Genomic DNA, 15,495 nt, shown 5'->3' on the forward strand with positions numbered 1-15,495 from the left:
ATCGGACTAGATCTTTCAAAGTCCCTGAAATTGGGTCTTTCTACAAGAATGGACTTCATGCTCTGTGATTTCTTAATTTTTGGTGTCGTCAGTCATTTTTTCTTACAACTAAACTACTAAAGTTATGTGGTTCGGGTTCTGTCTTAAATTAAAATTTTGCATGATGTTTCCTTCCAGAACATCCAGGCCCTCCTCTGAGTCCTCAAAGAAGGAAGCGCTTCCCCACCCACCTGCATCTTCATCCTCCTCCTCCTCCTCCTCCTCCTCCTCCTCCTCCTCCTCCCAGAAGCCAGCCAAGCCTGCACAAAAGAGGCCAAGGCGGGAAGCCGACCCCTGCAGCCAGGACCCTCCCCAAAGTGCCAGTTGTAGCAAGGGCAACCACAAAGACTCTTCCGCCCCCAAGCACAGAAAAGTTGAGGGGAAGGGACCTGGAAGCAGTACAGAGCACAAAGTAAGTGGGGGGGCTGGAACTTACGGAGTGGAATCCATCAGTACATCTTTACTTTGAATTCCCAGATAAGAGAAGTTCCTAAGGATGGTATTTCAGAACTCTTCGTCACTGCTAATAGGGCAATAATGAGTTATTTGTGTTTAAGATTCTACCACGTTTTAGAGGGAGAGTAAAAAAGATGGTTAATATTCCGTGTAAGTTTAGATGTCAGTTTATTCTTCCTTAACGAAGTGGTTCAGAGGTGAAAAGTCGGAATAGATTTTTGTGTTAATTTTCTATCTGGTGCTTTGCAGTAAAAAATGTTACCTAGCTTAGTTCTTGGTTCACATGTTTGGTATCAGATACTTTGGTTTTTGGTTGTAATGGAAAAAAAATAGCCACTTTCTCAAATAATAGTCAAATATAAGGTCCTTTCTTCCTGCTAACCTGGGGGGTGGGGTGGGGTGTGTGTGTGTGTGTGTGTGTGTGTGTGTGTGTGTGTGTGTGTGTGGACTACAAGAAAATGTTACGTTTAGCTTTGTTGAGTATCTGTGCCTCGGACATTCTTGTCTTACATCTTTTTGGTCCTCAGTACAATCAGTACCTACAGTTTCAGATGAATCTAGCTGGGAAAATGCTTAGCTAAGCTACATTGTACAGTACTTGATTTCCTCTTTTTTTGAACTACTATTTTGGGCTAATTTAGAGGGGTGTGGTACCTTTCGGTCAATGGTTTTAACTGTTGGAGTGTGACCTGTATGATGATTTTTTTAAAGGGATCTTCTGGAGATACTGCATATCCTTTTCTAGTGCCTTCTTTGCCAAATGGTAACTCGAAACCAGGGAAGCCTCCAGTGAAGCCTGACAGGTAAGACCCTGGGTCCTCCTGCTTCTGTTTTCCTCCTGTTTCCTCTGCCCCTTCTCTGCTTCCTCCCTCCTCCGCCCCGTCTCCTCCCAGCCTTTTTCACCCCCTTCGTCTTCACTCATCTTGTCCCAGTCTAGTAATTCCAGGTTCCTCTGACTCACTGCTGATATTTGCTTCTCTTTCAGACAACAAGCAGATTTTCACATGAAGGAGGCCAAAAAGTTGAAGCAAAAAGCAGAGTTAATGGTCAGTTTGGCTCTTTCATCCCTTTGGTAGAATGTTTTCTGATAAGATCTCTGTGGTCTCATTGAATTCCCTATCACTGAACGGGGCGGGGGGGGGCGGGGGGGGTGTCGCGACATGGGCCACAAAGGAAAGCAGGATCAGCAGGTCTTAAGCAGCGAGGGGTAAGGGATTCTTAGTGAAATTATTCACTTTGACTCAGTCTGAACATGAGTGAATGAATAGACAGGGTACCTAGTGACAAGTTTTATATCTAAATGAATGGAAGTTAAATCTACCTGGTGGTGTTTGTTTTAATACATGAGGGCTTCCTCGTGCCACTGAGTCAGTTCTTTGGCTGTGGGAGACAAGTTCTGCTATTGAAAGTCGATCAGTTTGTGTTCAGCCTGAAACATTTCAGAAACTGAGGTAGTCTGTGCTCCCAAATTGTCTTAACGCCCTTGAGATAATGGCCCGAGGAAAGAGTAGAACGAGTGCTGTTCGGTAAAATTTGAACATGAAGGTAATAATGAAGCAGTAAAAAAAAACGTGCTTTTACAGAATGAGCCCTCTTCCCCCAGTGGCTGCTGGGACGTTCTGGGAAGCGGTGCTTTGTTATTAATTGCATCCGTGATTGAATGTGCTGTTCATCCCTGCTGCAGTGTGATTACATCATGCCTGCCCTTTGTCGTGTTCAAACATCTGAGGCTCGGGGCCTTTTATTTATTTCATGTGTGCTCTAAGCCCCAACCCCTGCAAATACCATATATTGAACCTTGTACACATGAGAAGAGCATGGTGGCCCCCGAGACCTGGGCCTGCGCTCTCTGCCCCAGTCTGCAGGCAGGCATCTCTCCTCAGATCCTCAGACCGGTTAGGGAGGGCTGGACGGAGACCCTGTTATCAGCCCCTGTTCATCAGGGCAAGATGCTTATCAAATCCTTACTATGTGGGAATGCTGTGAGGGGTTCAAAGATCAGCCTCTGCCTCTAGACCTGTCTCCAGAGCGGCCCCGTTCCTAGGACGGCTGCATCTGTACTAAATGTGACAGTGTTTTTCCTGTCTCTCCCTTCCAGCTCCCCAGAGCTGGTGCCAGAACTGTAAGAACCTTTTGAATTCTGCAAAAGAGTAAATATTCTAGTACTTTGTCAGCCAGTTGTCTAAAACTTGCCCTGACATTGGACGCTTTCAGCCACTAGATTCCTTCATTATTTTTTTTTTTTTTTAGTATTTTATTTATTTATTTGACAGAGACAGCAAGAGAGGGAACACAAGCAGGGGGAGTAGGAGAGGGAGAAGCAGGCTTCCCGTGGAGCAGGGAGCCCGATGCGGGGCTCGATCCCAGGACCCTGGGATCATGACCTGAGCCAAAGGCAGATGCTTAATAACTGAGCCACCCAGGCGCCCCAGATTCCTTCATTATTCAAACAGTAGTCCAGGGGACTTTTTTTTTTTTTTTTAATTTGTATAGATGCACCTCTTCTTCCTCCCTGCCTAAGCTGCCCACATATCCCAGTGTTCCCAGTTCAGTCCTGGTTTATACCTTGTTGCATCTCATTTTAATAGCTAATAATAGCTCATTTCACTCTGAAAATATGCTGGTTTGGACAAAAGCCCGAATGGGCAGCCTCTTTATTTTTCTTTAATTATCCTTTATTTGCACAAGGTCTCAAAACGGTCCATTTTGTGTTCCAAATCGTTAAGTGCACCACTGAACATAGAGGAGTGTCTTTTTTTCTCTGTGTCCTACTCACTGTTGAGAAGGGAAGTGAGGCCGCTATTCTTAAACCCTGTCTCCGGAGCTACCCAGGGGGCTGTCACAGGAATGTTTTCGTTCTTAGCCTTACAGAATACTTCCCTCAAAGAAGCGGATATTGGCAATTTTTTTTTTTTACTATAGTTCCTTTTGTTTATACACTAAGGCCAGTATAAATCTTGGAATTTCCATGAAAGAAATGGCATTAAATAAACAAATTGAGGAGTTAAATTCTCACCAGTGAAGCAAACCAGTAAAGCCCTGTACTGCTGGTTTAGTGGGGGCGTGCCAATTTGATCTTTATTCTTTCTGTCACTAATTTTCAGTTTTTGGGTTTTTTTTTTTTTTTTGAAATGTAAAACAGACTTTTTATTAAACATAGAAAACATTTTTCAAGTACAGGAAGTTGACAGCACTTAATAAATACAATACTTAATGTTTCAAGTTTTTCTTAATTTTTCCTTATTTCTTAAATCAAGTTAGTTAACATATAGCGTAATACTAGTTTCAGGAGTAGAATTTAGTGATTCATCACTTACATATAACACCCAGTGTTGATCACAACAAGTGCCCTCCTTAATACCCATCCCCCATCTGGCCACCCCTCACCCACCTCCCCACCAGCAACCTTCAGTTTGTTCTCTACAGTCAAGAGTGTTTTATGGTTTGCCTCCCTCTCTGTTTTTATCTTATTTTATTTTTCCTTCCCTTCCCCTATGTTCATCTGTTTGGTTTCTTAAATTCCACAAGAGTGAAATCATACGGTATTTGTCTTTCTCTGAGTGACTTATTTCACTTGGCATAATATCCTCTAGTTCCATCCACGTTGTTGCAGATGGCAAGATTTCATTCTTTTTGATGGCTGAGTAAGACTCCATTTTATGTATACATTTGTATACATCTTTATCCATTCATCAGTCATTGGACATCTGAGCTCTCTCCATAATTTGGCTTATTGTAGATAACACTGCTATAAATAGGGTACGTGTGCCCCTTTGAATCAGTATTTTTGAATCCTTTGGGTAAATATCTAGTAGTGTATATGTTGGATCATAGGGTAGTTAGTTCTATTTTTAACTTTTTGAGGAACCTCCCTACTGTCACTGATTTTCTGAGCCTGGCTTTCTCTGGAAAAAATAGTTTAGAACAAAGTTATTTTTAAAAAGTTAGCAGCCCCACGCCATCTTTCTTTGCTGATATGTTACCATCTCCTTATACTCCTCTTGCATCTTTGCTGTTTTCCTTTTTGAACATATCAAGTTGAAAGCATTAGCAGAAACTACAAACTTGGATATGTGTTAATTGGTTGCTCTTATAACACATGGTCCATATGGCAAGTGTAGAGAAAAGGTGGGGGTGCTCATCACAGTCTCTGGGGAGCTGGCTGTGTTCCAGGGAGGAGAGCATTCCGTGACACCACGTGCCTTCAGGTTTAGGTGACCACCAGTATTTGAGCTCATTCATGTTTCTACTTGCCCTTTAAGGGACTCTGAAATTTTATCCTCCCTGGCCCAGGGATAGCCTTGTACACTTAACCCTGACTTCCAAATGAGATTGGATAATCTGTTTGGCTCTAAAATACATAAGACAATTATTGTTAGACATAAGTTCTAAGATGCTCCTTAAACCATGTTTCCTATTGCTTATAAGATAAACTTCCACACATGCAAAGAAATTTGTGTCTGCATCATTCTAAGTAGGAAAATCTCCTTTTCATGAAAATCACATAATTGTACACCAATAACAAGGGGACGATGTGCTTACTGCCTTGGTTTGAATGTGTAGTTTAAGACTTTGAGAGAGTAGTCTTAATAAGGTTTTCTTTTTCCTACTAAATTTTTGCTAAAAGAAATTTTGCAGTAGGTCAGAGCCAACAGGCTTTGGTTATCATTTTGAGTTCCTTTGTTCTCACACTTTTCCCTAGCCATAATTAAGACAGTGGAGGGAAGTTGAGGTAGAGAATATGGTTGAGAAACTAAACAGTTAAGTCTGTCTGAGGCCTAACATTGACCATGCTCTTCTACAGACAGACAAGGTTGGGAAGGCTTTTAAGTACCTGGAGGCCGCCTTGTCCCTCATTGAGTGTGGGATTGCCACGGAGTCGGAAAGCTCAACGTCCAAGTCGGCTTACTCGGTGTACTCGGAAAGCGCAGACCTCATTAAGTAAGTGCCACGTCATTTTGCCATCTTGCTACGTGCTTCTCCTTCCTCGCCTTTTATTGTTCGAATCCACTCGAATTTAGTAGGAAGACAACTTAACAAAGGGGAGCCTTAAAAAAAAGTTACTGATCCAGAACCGTTTCTTGGGCCCGAAACGAAAATTGTATTCTAGATGATGTGATAAAACGGAGGGACCGGGTCCAGCTCCATCCTCCTGCCAAGTGCACCGTGAAATGCCAGACCGTTCAGGGAGAGCCTGGTTTTTCCAGTTTGGCTGTCTTGCCAGATACACTGGTAGCTCCGTGTCCGCTCCCTTCTTTGTCTGTGTTTGGGCAGGGGACGCCGGGAGGACACGCGTCTACGTGGTTTCCAGCAGGTAACAGGCCAGAGAAGAGACATGTCCTTGTCTGCTTTGCTGAATGGCCTGAATTACTGCTCTAAAGCCTGGGGTTTTCTTCTGCGTGGTTTTCATGTCTTCACATCTTCAGGAAAATCAACATAAAACCAAGACAAACCTAATAAGATATCTTTGTGCCTGGGATTTTCTAACTGCCTTTGGTTAACCTGATGTATTTTTATATTTTCCTATAGATTTATAATGTCGTTAAAATCCTTTTCAGACGCCTCAACTCCACAAGAGAAAATATTTGCTGTTTTATGGTGTGTACTTTTATTTTTCCTTGTCTAAATAGTATTTGCTTTTGCATCTTTTGCTGTTATAAAAAAGATTTTGAAATTTGTTTTCTTAACATGGGAATTAATAATGAAAGGCAGAACAATAATAGAAAGTAGGATGCGTGGTCAAGAGGTTAATCCCGCTGACAGTTATTTTTTATGAAAGGCATCTACTGCCATTTTACTGTTGACTCAGTAGATGCTTTGGTCTCATGACTTAAGTGATATTCTTGTGTATTTGTGTTTTTCCACCAATATTTACTTTGGGGGGAGGGACCAGAGGGAGAGGGAGAGAGAGGACCTTAAGCAGGCTCCACGCTCAGTGTCAGCTTGATCTCAGGACCCTGAAGTCATGACCTGAGCCGAAATCAAGAGTGGGATGCTCAACCAACTGAGCCACCCAGGAGCCCCTTTATGCCTTATCTACTTTTGATGATAATGTGAGCAGTACGGTAAGATTCTTAAGATGTTCTCCTCATGTAGATGAGGAAAACCCAGCGTGTTCCTTAGACTATAAAATGTTAATTAGATGGCTTTGTGTAGTAGTGATACTCGTGTCTACGAAGTAATTCTTCACTTTAACTTCTGTTTATGTTCATAGCATGCGTTGCCAGTCCATTTTGAACATGGCGATGTTTCGTTGTAAAAAAGATACAGCAATAAAGTATTCTCGTGCTCTTAACGAACACTTCAGCAGTTTTTTCAAAGTTGCCCAGGCACCTTCTCCATGCATTGCAAGGTAATGAAAAGTCTAATTTAAATAATTCTTAAGATCAAGTTATCTCTTTATTTAGCTCTTGCTTTTGCAACCATTTGTATGACTTTGGCTTTCTAAAAATTGTGTACATCTATGTGCTGATTTGCTCCTTAAATTATTAGCATATTTCTACCTTTTTGAGGAATAGGTATAAGTCAAGGTGTTTGCTGAGTAAGTAACATAAAAAGATAATTACAAAGAATATAGGGTCAAAATTTTAGAGCTTTGAGGATCTTCAGATACGCCTAACAACACAAAACAAAGGCAGAGCCAATCAGAGCCGAAGTCTTTTCTCCATCTACGTGACCTGTTGTCTTGGCATTTCAGTAAACAAGAACTTTCCAGAACCGAATGCCCTTATCTGGGATCCATGACAGTAATATTAAGAATGAAAACTATCTCTAGCTGGCTCCTGCCTCCTTTGTGAACTGAAGGTGTTCATCTGTGCCATAAGATGTTGAAAAACAGAATTTTTGTGCAGGTGTTGTTAAGATGAAGTTAGAATTTTCTTCCCTGTAGTACTTACCTAGCATTTTTTTTTTTTTAAATTGGTTATACTCCTTGAAAAGTTCCCCGTTCTGATAAGTTTTGCTATTTTAAGAATATCACCTAGAAGATTGCCCCATTTCTAGCACCTTCAAGAGAAAAGAGTCCCATATGGCCTCTCTTAAAAAAAAAAAAAAGTCCTGATTGAGAAGTAACTTTTCACCTCTGAAAATTTTCATGACTCTCACCTCAGATGTAAATTGTCAGCCACGTTATTTTAAATAACTCCTTCACCGTTTGTCCAGCCGCTATATAGCTAGCACCTTCTTTGTACCAAACCTGGTTTTTAGGTACAGGGGTAAAGCAGTATACAGAGCAGACAGGAATTTCTGCCCTCACGGAGCTGCCACTCTAGTCCTTCACAGTGTACACTCTGCGGGGGACACTTGGGGTCCCTGCAGCCCCCCAAGGGCAGATGGACCCAATCATGAGGCTCCTGCTGTTTGACCCATCTTTCCATTACTTTTTAGATCGAAGTGTTTTCCTCTTGTTTCTCACTTGAGGCCCATCAGGCCCTTGTTAACTTGCATGTGCAGGTATGTAGCCAGAAGGAGAGTAGAGAGAAGACTGCATCCCCTGATGCGTCGTACCTCTTTCCCAGTCTCCTCGGAGGCTGTCCTGTATTCATCTAGTCATTGATTCAGTAGATACTTGGGAAGAGCCTACTCTCTGTGTTAAGTGCTAGAAATGCAAAGATTCATAAGAAATGGTCCCAGCCTTCAAGGAAGGAAAAGGAATAGACAGAAGAGTATAATGGGATGTGAGAAATGCGGTGGATAAATTCATAGGTAAATGCAAAGAGACCAGTTCAGGTGGTGGCCAAAGGGAGGCCATGCTGTCTCCCTGGGGTCCAGAAGAGGGCCAAGTGTGGAGTGGGTGCTCGGTCAATGTTTGACTGGTTGAGAGAATGAATATATAGGAGATTAGAACTGTCTTCCCAGGGAAGCACTGTTTTGGTGGAAGTTAGAACTGAGGGTGGGGGAGGAAGGGATTTCAGGCCGAGGGAGTAGACTGTGTAAATGGAGCAAGCACATTCGGAATGTAGATGTGCCCACGTGATTCTGGGTCCAGCGAAGGACGCCTTGCGTCCGTCCAGCTACTTACTTTCTCTGTTTGGTGGCCCCATTTTGTTGTGTGCCATTAAGTAAATTCCCCAAATCCTGAAGGTGAAGGGTGTCTCTGATCTTATAGAAGTGATTTTCATCTTGGCTAGTGCACCCCGAACTTTGTAACTTGGACTGCAGTCCCAGAGACAAGAAGTCCGTGATCTGCGGGGTTAAGGTGATGAACCGGTTCTCTTCTTTGTCCCGCCTCCCAGAAGCACAGGCACACCGTCCCCTGTCTCTCCGATGCCTTCTCCTGCCAGCTCCGTCGGCTCCCAGTCAAGTGCTAGCAGCGGAGGGAGCGGCGGCATGCCTGTCACCATCCAAAACATGACGTCGTCTTATGTCACCATTACATCCCACGTCCTTACCGCCTTCGATCTTTGGGAGCAGGCTGAGGTCCTGACGAGGAAGAATAAAGGTAAAAGGCTCTGTGGTGGTAATTCCCGGGGCGTGGGCATCTGGAGGGAGTGCCATTGTTGGTTTGTATTTTATGTTCAGTGTTCTGAAGACAAGGGAGTGTGGAGCTATCTGCTGTCCTCCCTCCGCCTCCCGACCCAGCCGCAGTTCCTGCTTGAGCCCTGTGGCACGGAGCCAGGCTTCCGTGACCCGATCTCCGCAAAATTAAAGTAGAAGTGGTTGCGGCGCCTTGCCCTCCAGACGTTCTGGCAGCATCGTTTCAGCCCGAGCTGAAGTGCCGGCGACAGGGCAAGGCTCGTGAAGACGGGAGGGGACCGGCTGTCTGCGCACAACCCCTGTGTACGAGAGGTAGTGTGACCTCAATAGCGGGTCGCACGCTTGTTTTCAGTATCTGTTGAGAAAGACGGTCAGCAGCAGTCTGAGAAGCGTGGCATAGCAGACCGTCCTGAGGCTTCTTTGAGAGGAAGAAACCCGGGAGAGAGCCGAGGCCTAGGCGGTGGTGGAGCGCGGGCCGTTGGAGGGACTGCCCGTGGGCGCCCGGCGAGCGCTGAGTGGAAGCGGCCCTGCCCCTGCCCCGGATGCCGCTCCGGACTCTCTCCCGGCTCTAGGGACGGCAGGGGCCAGCTGGCTGCAGCCACTTACTTTTCTCGTAGCCTCTTAGAATTTTACTTTCTTTCGTAGCAAACTAATGACGCTTTTCACCGGTTGGGGGTGTTTTGTTTCGTTTTGTTTTGATTCGGCCCCCCACCAGCCCCGTAGTACAGGTTGGGTAGCTTCCAGCACGTGCCCTGGGCCAGGCATGAAGGAGTCCGCTTGGGAACTGGCTCAGGGCCCAGCCTGGCGCCCAGTGGGGGGATGTGGAGAACTAGCGAGCCATTAACGGTAGTAGATGGCGGTTTTTGGCTGTGATGAAGTACAGAATATTGTGGGGATACGGTTGCTGGAACTTTGACTTTTTATGTTTCCGTTTTTATTTTTGTGTGTGCAAATGTGTTCACTTGGTTTTGGTTTTGCTTTGTTTGCAGAATTTTTTGCTCAGCTCAGCACAACTGTGTGCACCTTGGCCCTCAACAGCAGTTTGATGGATCTGGTGCACTATACAAGACAGGGTTTTCAGCGGCTAAAACAAGCAACCAAAACACCTTAACGGAGGCCCAAGTTGATTTGATGGCTTGGGAACTTTTTTGCACATTGAAAGCCTCAAAAACAGTTCAGACGTTTGTCTCATCACGACACCAAACTCGAGAAGAGAAGCACCATGAGATGGCCAGGACATTTGTCCGCTTAAGCTTTCAAGAACTTATGTGATCGTTGGTTGGACATGGTGGCTATACAGAAGCAGAGAGGAGGAGGCTGGCCTCAGAGATGATCTTGCCTTTCCTAACTGAAGGACAGAAGTGCAATGTAGACTAAGTGGGCGTATGAGTGGTCTAGAAACATTTCCGTACTTTTTTTAACCAGCAGGATGCAAATGGCAGATGAAATGAGGAGAAGCAGTTTCAGCTCTGAGAGCAAGTTCATGTCATCTCAGTAGCCACCCTAGTCTATTCCCAGAAGGAAATATTTTAAACAATGAATTTTGGTGTAGGGTTTTGTGGATGATTTTTTTTTTTCTTTTAAGTTTTGGGGGAAATCTTTGTTTAGTAAATTCTTAACGGTCATCTATAAAGCGTAAGTTGTGAAGGACTCCACTGTACCCCACTTTCTGCCCGTGAACAGTGACTTTGATAATACCAAGTATTGTCACAATTTATAAAATTGAAGGCAACTCCCCCACACCCCCCACGCCCCTGTTGCCTGGAGTACCGCGCGTTCACCCCACTTCTGATTTCTCCGTCACTGCTGAGAGTCAGCCTAAGTCCGAGCAGTGGAGGGAGGAGCTGCTGCCCACGGGGACGCCATCTTGAGATCGCATGCACGATGGAGGACGTGGCGGTGTCATCTCCACCCCCTGCTTCAGCGAAAGGCAGTCACCACTGACTATATTCTGAATTTTCTACCTTGGGGAAGAAGGGAACCAACATTTATACCCGACCAGATGGCTAAAGTGCTTTTTAATTTTTGTTTAAGTAGAGCTGGAATTTGAGGTGCTGATCTGTGGTCTACAGTTATGTGGTAACTCATGTTGTCTAACCAACTCAGAATTTTGTCAGCAAACAAAGAAAAATGAAATCTACTTCTTAGAGAGGCTATATTTTTCTGCTACAGATTATTTTATATTTATAGCAAAAGTAGACTTTCTGAGCCCTTGATTGTCTAGGGTAAGTCAACTCCCTAAGAGGATGTGGAGATTTGGGTGGTTAATTAGACTTAAAAAAAAAAAAAAAAAAAAAAAAAATCACCACATGCCTTCACTCCAAAGTGTTCTCAGTCAACTAGATTTGATTGGATTGAAGAACCGTGGCCTTCCCGTATGTTGTTATTGCCATATTCTAGACGTTAAACCAAGTTCATAGGGAATGACCTAAAATGAAAGAACACAGTCAAAATTCCCACGTAACCATAAGCACAGATTTTTTTTTTATTGAAACTTTGAAGGCTATTGGAAGCATTATTTTGAGTGCAGTGTTTTTAAAAGCCAATTCTTGATATCCCTTTTAGAAGTAGAATTTGCACATGTATTAAAATTGAGGAGTGAGTGTTACCGCTACCATTGGTCCATTTTTTTCTCTCCCTTTATCCCATTCTGCCCCTCTACATTTTGTTTCCTACCCAGAACATTTGTCATTTTCATATTATTAATGAAGAAGGGAGTGCCATCTTTATAAGGAAGAGGTCGAAGGTCCATACAAGGAATGTAAGAACTCGGTGATCTGGTCAATACGTAAAGGGATGTGTAGAGGATGGGAGTGATGATGATTTCTCACGTATGAATTGTTCGTGTGAAGCTGTTCCTTCAGTGTCTCAGCCAGCCTGTTCTTTGTTATCAGTAGCTAGTTCAGAGGTTTGTTACCTCATGTTTAGGTTAAAACCAGAGAGTTACAGCAGTACTAATATCTGAGCATGAGGACTGGATGTGTGGTCTTGATGGACCGATTTCATTCGCTGATGTTCTAAAGCAAGGCCATTTAACAAAACCTAATTGTCTGTTGGGTTGTGGCATCATGCCCATCTCTTGTATGTGTGAAACAAGACACCAGATTCAGGTTTCTGTGATTATTTAATGTCCTTTTCCCGCTTATTCACTTGGCCTTCTCTGCCCCTTTGCCCCACCATTCCCCAGTACAAGTCACCTGTCAGTTTGGGAAGCTGTGTCTTTTTCGGACAGGTTCTGATCTATGCAGATCTCCTGTCAGTGAGCGACACTGCTCCTGTGACTGAAGACATCTTGGTGTCGATTGCTCAGCCACTTCTAAAAAAAAAAAAAAAAACTGATTGCTTTTTCAGTGGCCTTATTCTTCGTGTGTAGTGTTTTTCTCCCCTGACCTTTATATTAAGAATTTATTTGTCCCTTGAAAAACTAATCAACTTGCAGAGATCAATTTGTAGTATTTTGAACATGGGATATTTCCGATTCTTACTGCCTTGTACCTAAAAGAGGATTCCCAGTGGCTACTTTTTAAATAGAGTATGTGAAAAATAGTGGCTGATGAATCCTTAATGTTCATAAGGTCTTTTTTCCTGTTACAGTTGTATATAGAAATCTTAAAGAATTTTAAAAATCACTGCACTTTTTCACTGCATGCTTAAATTCCCAAAGGCAGAATTTGTACTGAGGTAGATCATTGAAAGGACTAGATTATAAAATGAGACAAATAACAAAGCATCTTAAGGAGTGAAAATTGAGTGTAAAATCTTGCCTTCGGCACTACAGTTTTGTGTGTGTGTGTGTGTGTGTGTGTGTCTTTACTAGGAAATGGAAGAACACTGTTTTACTTTTTAAAATGTTGAATGTTTCTGTCATTTCTGGAGATAATTAAAATGTGAATCACTGAACTTGAGATTTTAGCCAGACTAGGGGCCCTGCTAAAGGATGATAAACACTTCACTGAAATTTACCAAATGACACTGGGTTAAGAATGTGAAAACATTCGCCACATGTGAGCTGCGGTGAAGAAGCGAGGGTCCAGGGGGTGTATTATCAGGACGAGAGCTGCAATAGCATGACTTCTAGGATACACTCAGTGCTGACTGATAATGAATCAGAATTTTTCTTTTTTTAAATAAAAGGATCTTTATTTTATAGATCTGTTTTGACCAAGATATTTAGCTTTTTCCCCTAGACAAATTAGAACACATTTATATCCTTTGATTCCAGATCCCAGGCTTTTGAGAAGCTAAGAGTTGACCCCTTTCTGGCTGAAAACTTGCCTTAATTGGTACCTTAAATATTCATGTCAGTAGAACCAGGAGCTTACTATTTTGTTAGGATTCCTGTCCAATAATTTTTAGAAGCAAAAAGATGAACCATTATGTCCTTCAAAATGAACAGCTTTTGTATCTGATACAGAAAGGAGATGTGCGTGTGTTGTACGCATACATACGCATTCACACACACACAGACTATGAGGCTCGTTGAATTAGATGTATTCATTGTGCCTTTGTTGACCAAACCTAATTTTGAAATAATACTAATTTGGGATAATGCTGTATTTATTTTGATACGGCTTTAAGACATGTTAATGTGGGTCTTGTACCTTTTGTTCTGCTTCGTGAAGTTTGAGGCATATTTATTCATCTTCAGGTAAATGAATCAAATAAGGCTTGATTCCCTACCTCCCACCACAGATTCTACTTTTTTCTTAAGGATTTATTTTCCCAGACACTACACAAATCTTTGAAAAAAGGTTGCCACTTCTTCTACTACAGTCTTTACCATCAATTACCAGTATTTCAGTTTTGCAAGGATATTTGGGCTTCTTTTAGAAACACAAATGCAGAGATTTGCTCACTGGAAAGTGAGTTGTGTATGGGGCTACGGAGGCGAGTCAGGATTATGGTGGTACTTCTTTGTTCCCTTTCTGTAGTGGGTTGTCTCTTCTGATTGTTTTTGGTCCTATTGAGAATTGATGAATATAAGGTTTTTCCTGTGCCTTTTCATCTTTTGTCCTTTTGTTTGCTGGAGGTTGAGTGGCAGAATTACATGGTGTTGGGGATCTTCCTTCAAACATTGCAAGGCGTATTTGTACCATATAAACCTCCAATATGCAATCCAGTCGTGTTGGTTTCTCGGTGACTAAGAATGATGACCACTGGCCATGTTCTTTAGTTCTTACGATGAGCTGGCAAGCACCACCTATCTACTTAAGGGGGCTGTGGACTTCCTGTTGTCCTAGGGAAATCATACAATGTTCCACTGTGCAACAGATCTCAACAGGTACTGTGATGGGTAGAAAAGTGCCTGTATTTCTCTACCCACAAGGGCAGGAAGGAAACCTACAGCTCCCTGTGAGCCTAGATAATACTCTCTCGGCCTGCAAGGACAAGGGAATAAGACCACTGGCAGCAAGGCTGGCCAGGCTGCACTGGTGAGACCAGGCGGTGGCCGACCTAAGGCAGATAACGTGCTTTGCTTATAGAAGTAGATGTTTAAGTGATGCTTAACACAGGCAGTATTAACTTCGCCTTTTGTTCAGGCCATCAACATGTATTGCTAAAATTACTGCACGTTCCCCCTCAGATATCAAGTATACACTGTTCATGTTGGGGTGTGTGTGTGTGTATGTGTGTGTTTATAGGTATGTGTCCCAAATCTTTTTTGTCTTTTTCTGAATGTGATCATGTTTTGGATGATACCTGAGCAGGGTTGCCTTTTTTTATTTATTACCATTATATATTATATTATATTATATATTTGTTGCTTTCTTATAACTTTAGAGGAAGTCAAATCTTGGTATTAAAATTGTTTAAAAAAGGAATAAATTGCCCAGTTGATAAATGATCACTGGTCTGTCTAAAATACGAATTTGTCTCTAGTTCTTGTGGAATAATGTGCCAGCTGTCTAGTCCACACAGTGAGTTTGTACGTAGGCTAGGGAAGCAGGGATGCTCTCAGCGGGAAGATGTGCAACACAAGGAAGGGGGATGCCATGTATTGTATCTACTTCAGCAATGGAACTGCAACTTGGGGCTTTTGTGAATAAAATTTAGCTGCCTTGTATAGTCCTTTGAAAGAGACATATGTGATCTGTGAAAATTATAGTTTTCTTTTTTTAGAAGAAAAATTTGCAAAAGATCTTTCCAAAGATAACGTGCCACAGATCTTTTGTTTGTTGTTCTCTGTAATGAGGATTAATTGCTGTTTAAAAAGACATGTAATTGACTTGTTAATCTTCAAATTCTTTCCTTTTCACAAGAGGATCGAGCTGTAAAAAAAAATAAAAATAAAAATTTAGAGAAATCATTGGGGCTGAATCCATGCTTTCATTTTGCCTGAATAAAGTAATTCCTAAAATTGCTATATATAATTACCACTTAGCCAAGAAGAGTCTGACACGGTGGAATGACATGCCCTTGTTCACAATATGTATTTATTGTTGAAATGGGAAAAGAAGTGTGGGCAGAGGGAAGCTCATCCTTCTCTTTCTTTGGTTTATTTTTAAGAACTTCAGTCACACACGA

The 15,495-nt window shown here is 42.6% G+C and overlaps 1 protein-coding gene across 23 annotated transcripts in view; it reads left to right on the forward strand.

The window, feature by feature from the left end:
* Window positions 1–15,495, forward strand: part of AFF1 (ALF transcription elongation factor 1) — a 284,626-nt gene that overhangs the window by 230,400 nt on the left and 38,731 nt on the right. For 18 of the 23 annotated variants that reach the window (XM_064584752.1, XM_064584748.1, XM_064584745.1 and 15 more), the window contains 8 exons: window positions 178–451; window positions 1,207–1,298; window positions 1,481–1,541; window positions 5,300–5,436; window positions 6,025–6,093; window positions 6,710–6,847; window positions 8,730–8,935; window positions 9,960–15,277. In XM_064584752.1, the coding sequence (XP_064440822.1) occupies window positions 178–451; window positions 1,207–1,298; window positions 1,481–1,541; window positions 5,300–5,436; window positions 6,025–6,093; window positions 6,710–6,847; window positions 8,730–8,935; window positions 9,960–10,081 (1,099 nt within the window). In that variant the 3' untranslated portion in view covers window positions 10,082–15,277. Of the gene's footprint in view, window positions 1–177; window positions 452–1,206; window positions 1,299–1,480; window positions 1,542–5,299; window positions 5,437–6,024; window positions 6,094–6,709; window positions 6,848–8,729; window positions 8,936–9,959; window positions 15,278–15,495 lie in introns of those variants that run through there. The other 5 variants (XR_010409462.1, XR_010409460.1, XR_010409461.1 and 2 more) reach the window with 1 other exon arrangement.

Source organism: Mirounga angustirostris, unplaced genomic scaffold (genome assembly GCF_029215605.1).
Source record: "Mirounga angustirostris isolate CCGP_5_RB_7025 unplaced genomic scaffold, mMirAng1.0.hap1 SCAF_2, whole genome shotgun sequence".
Lineage (NCBI taxonomy): Eukaryota > Metazoa > Chordata > Mammalia > Carnivora > Phocidae > Mirounga > Mirounga angustirostris.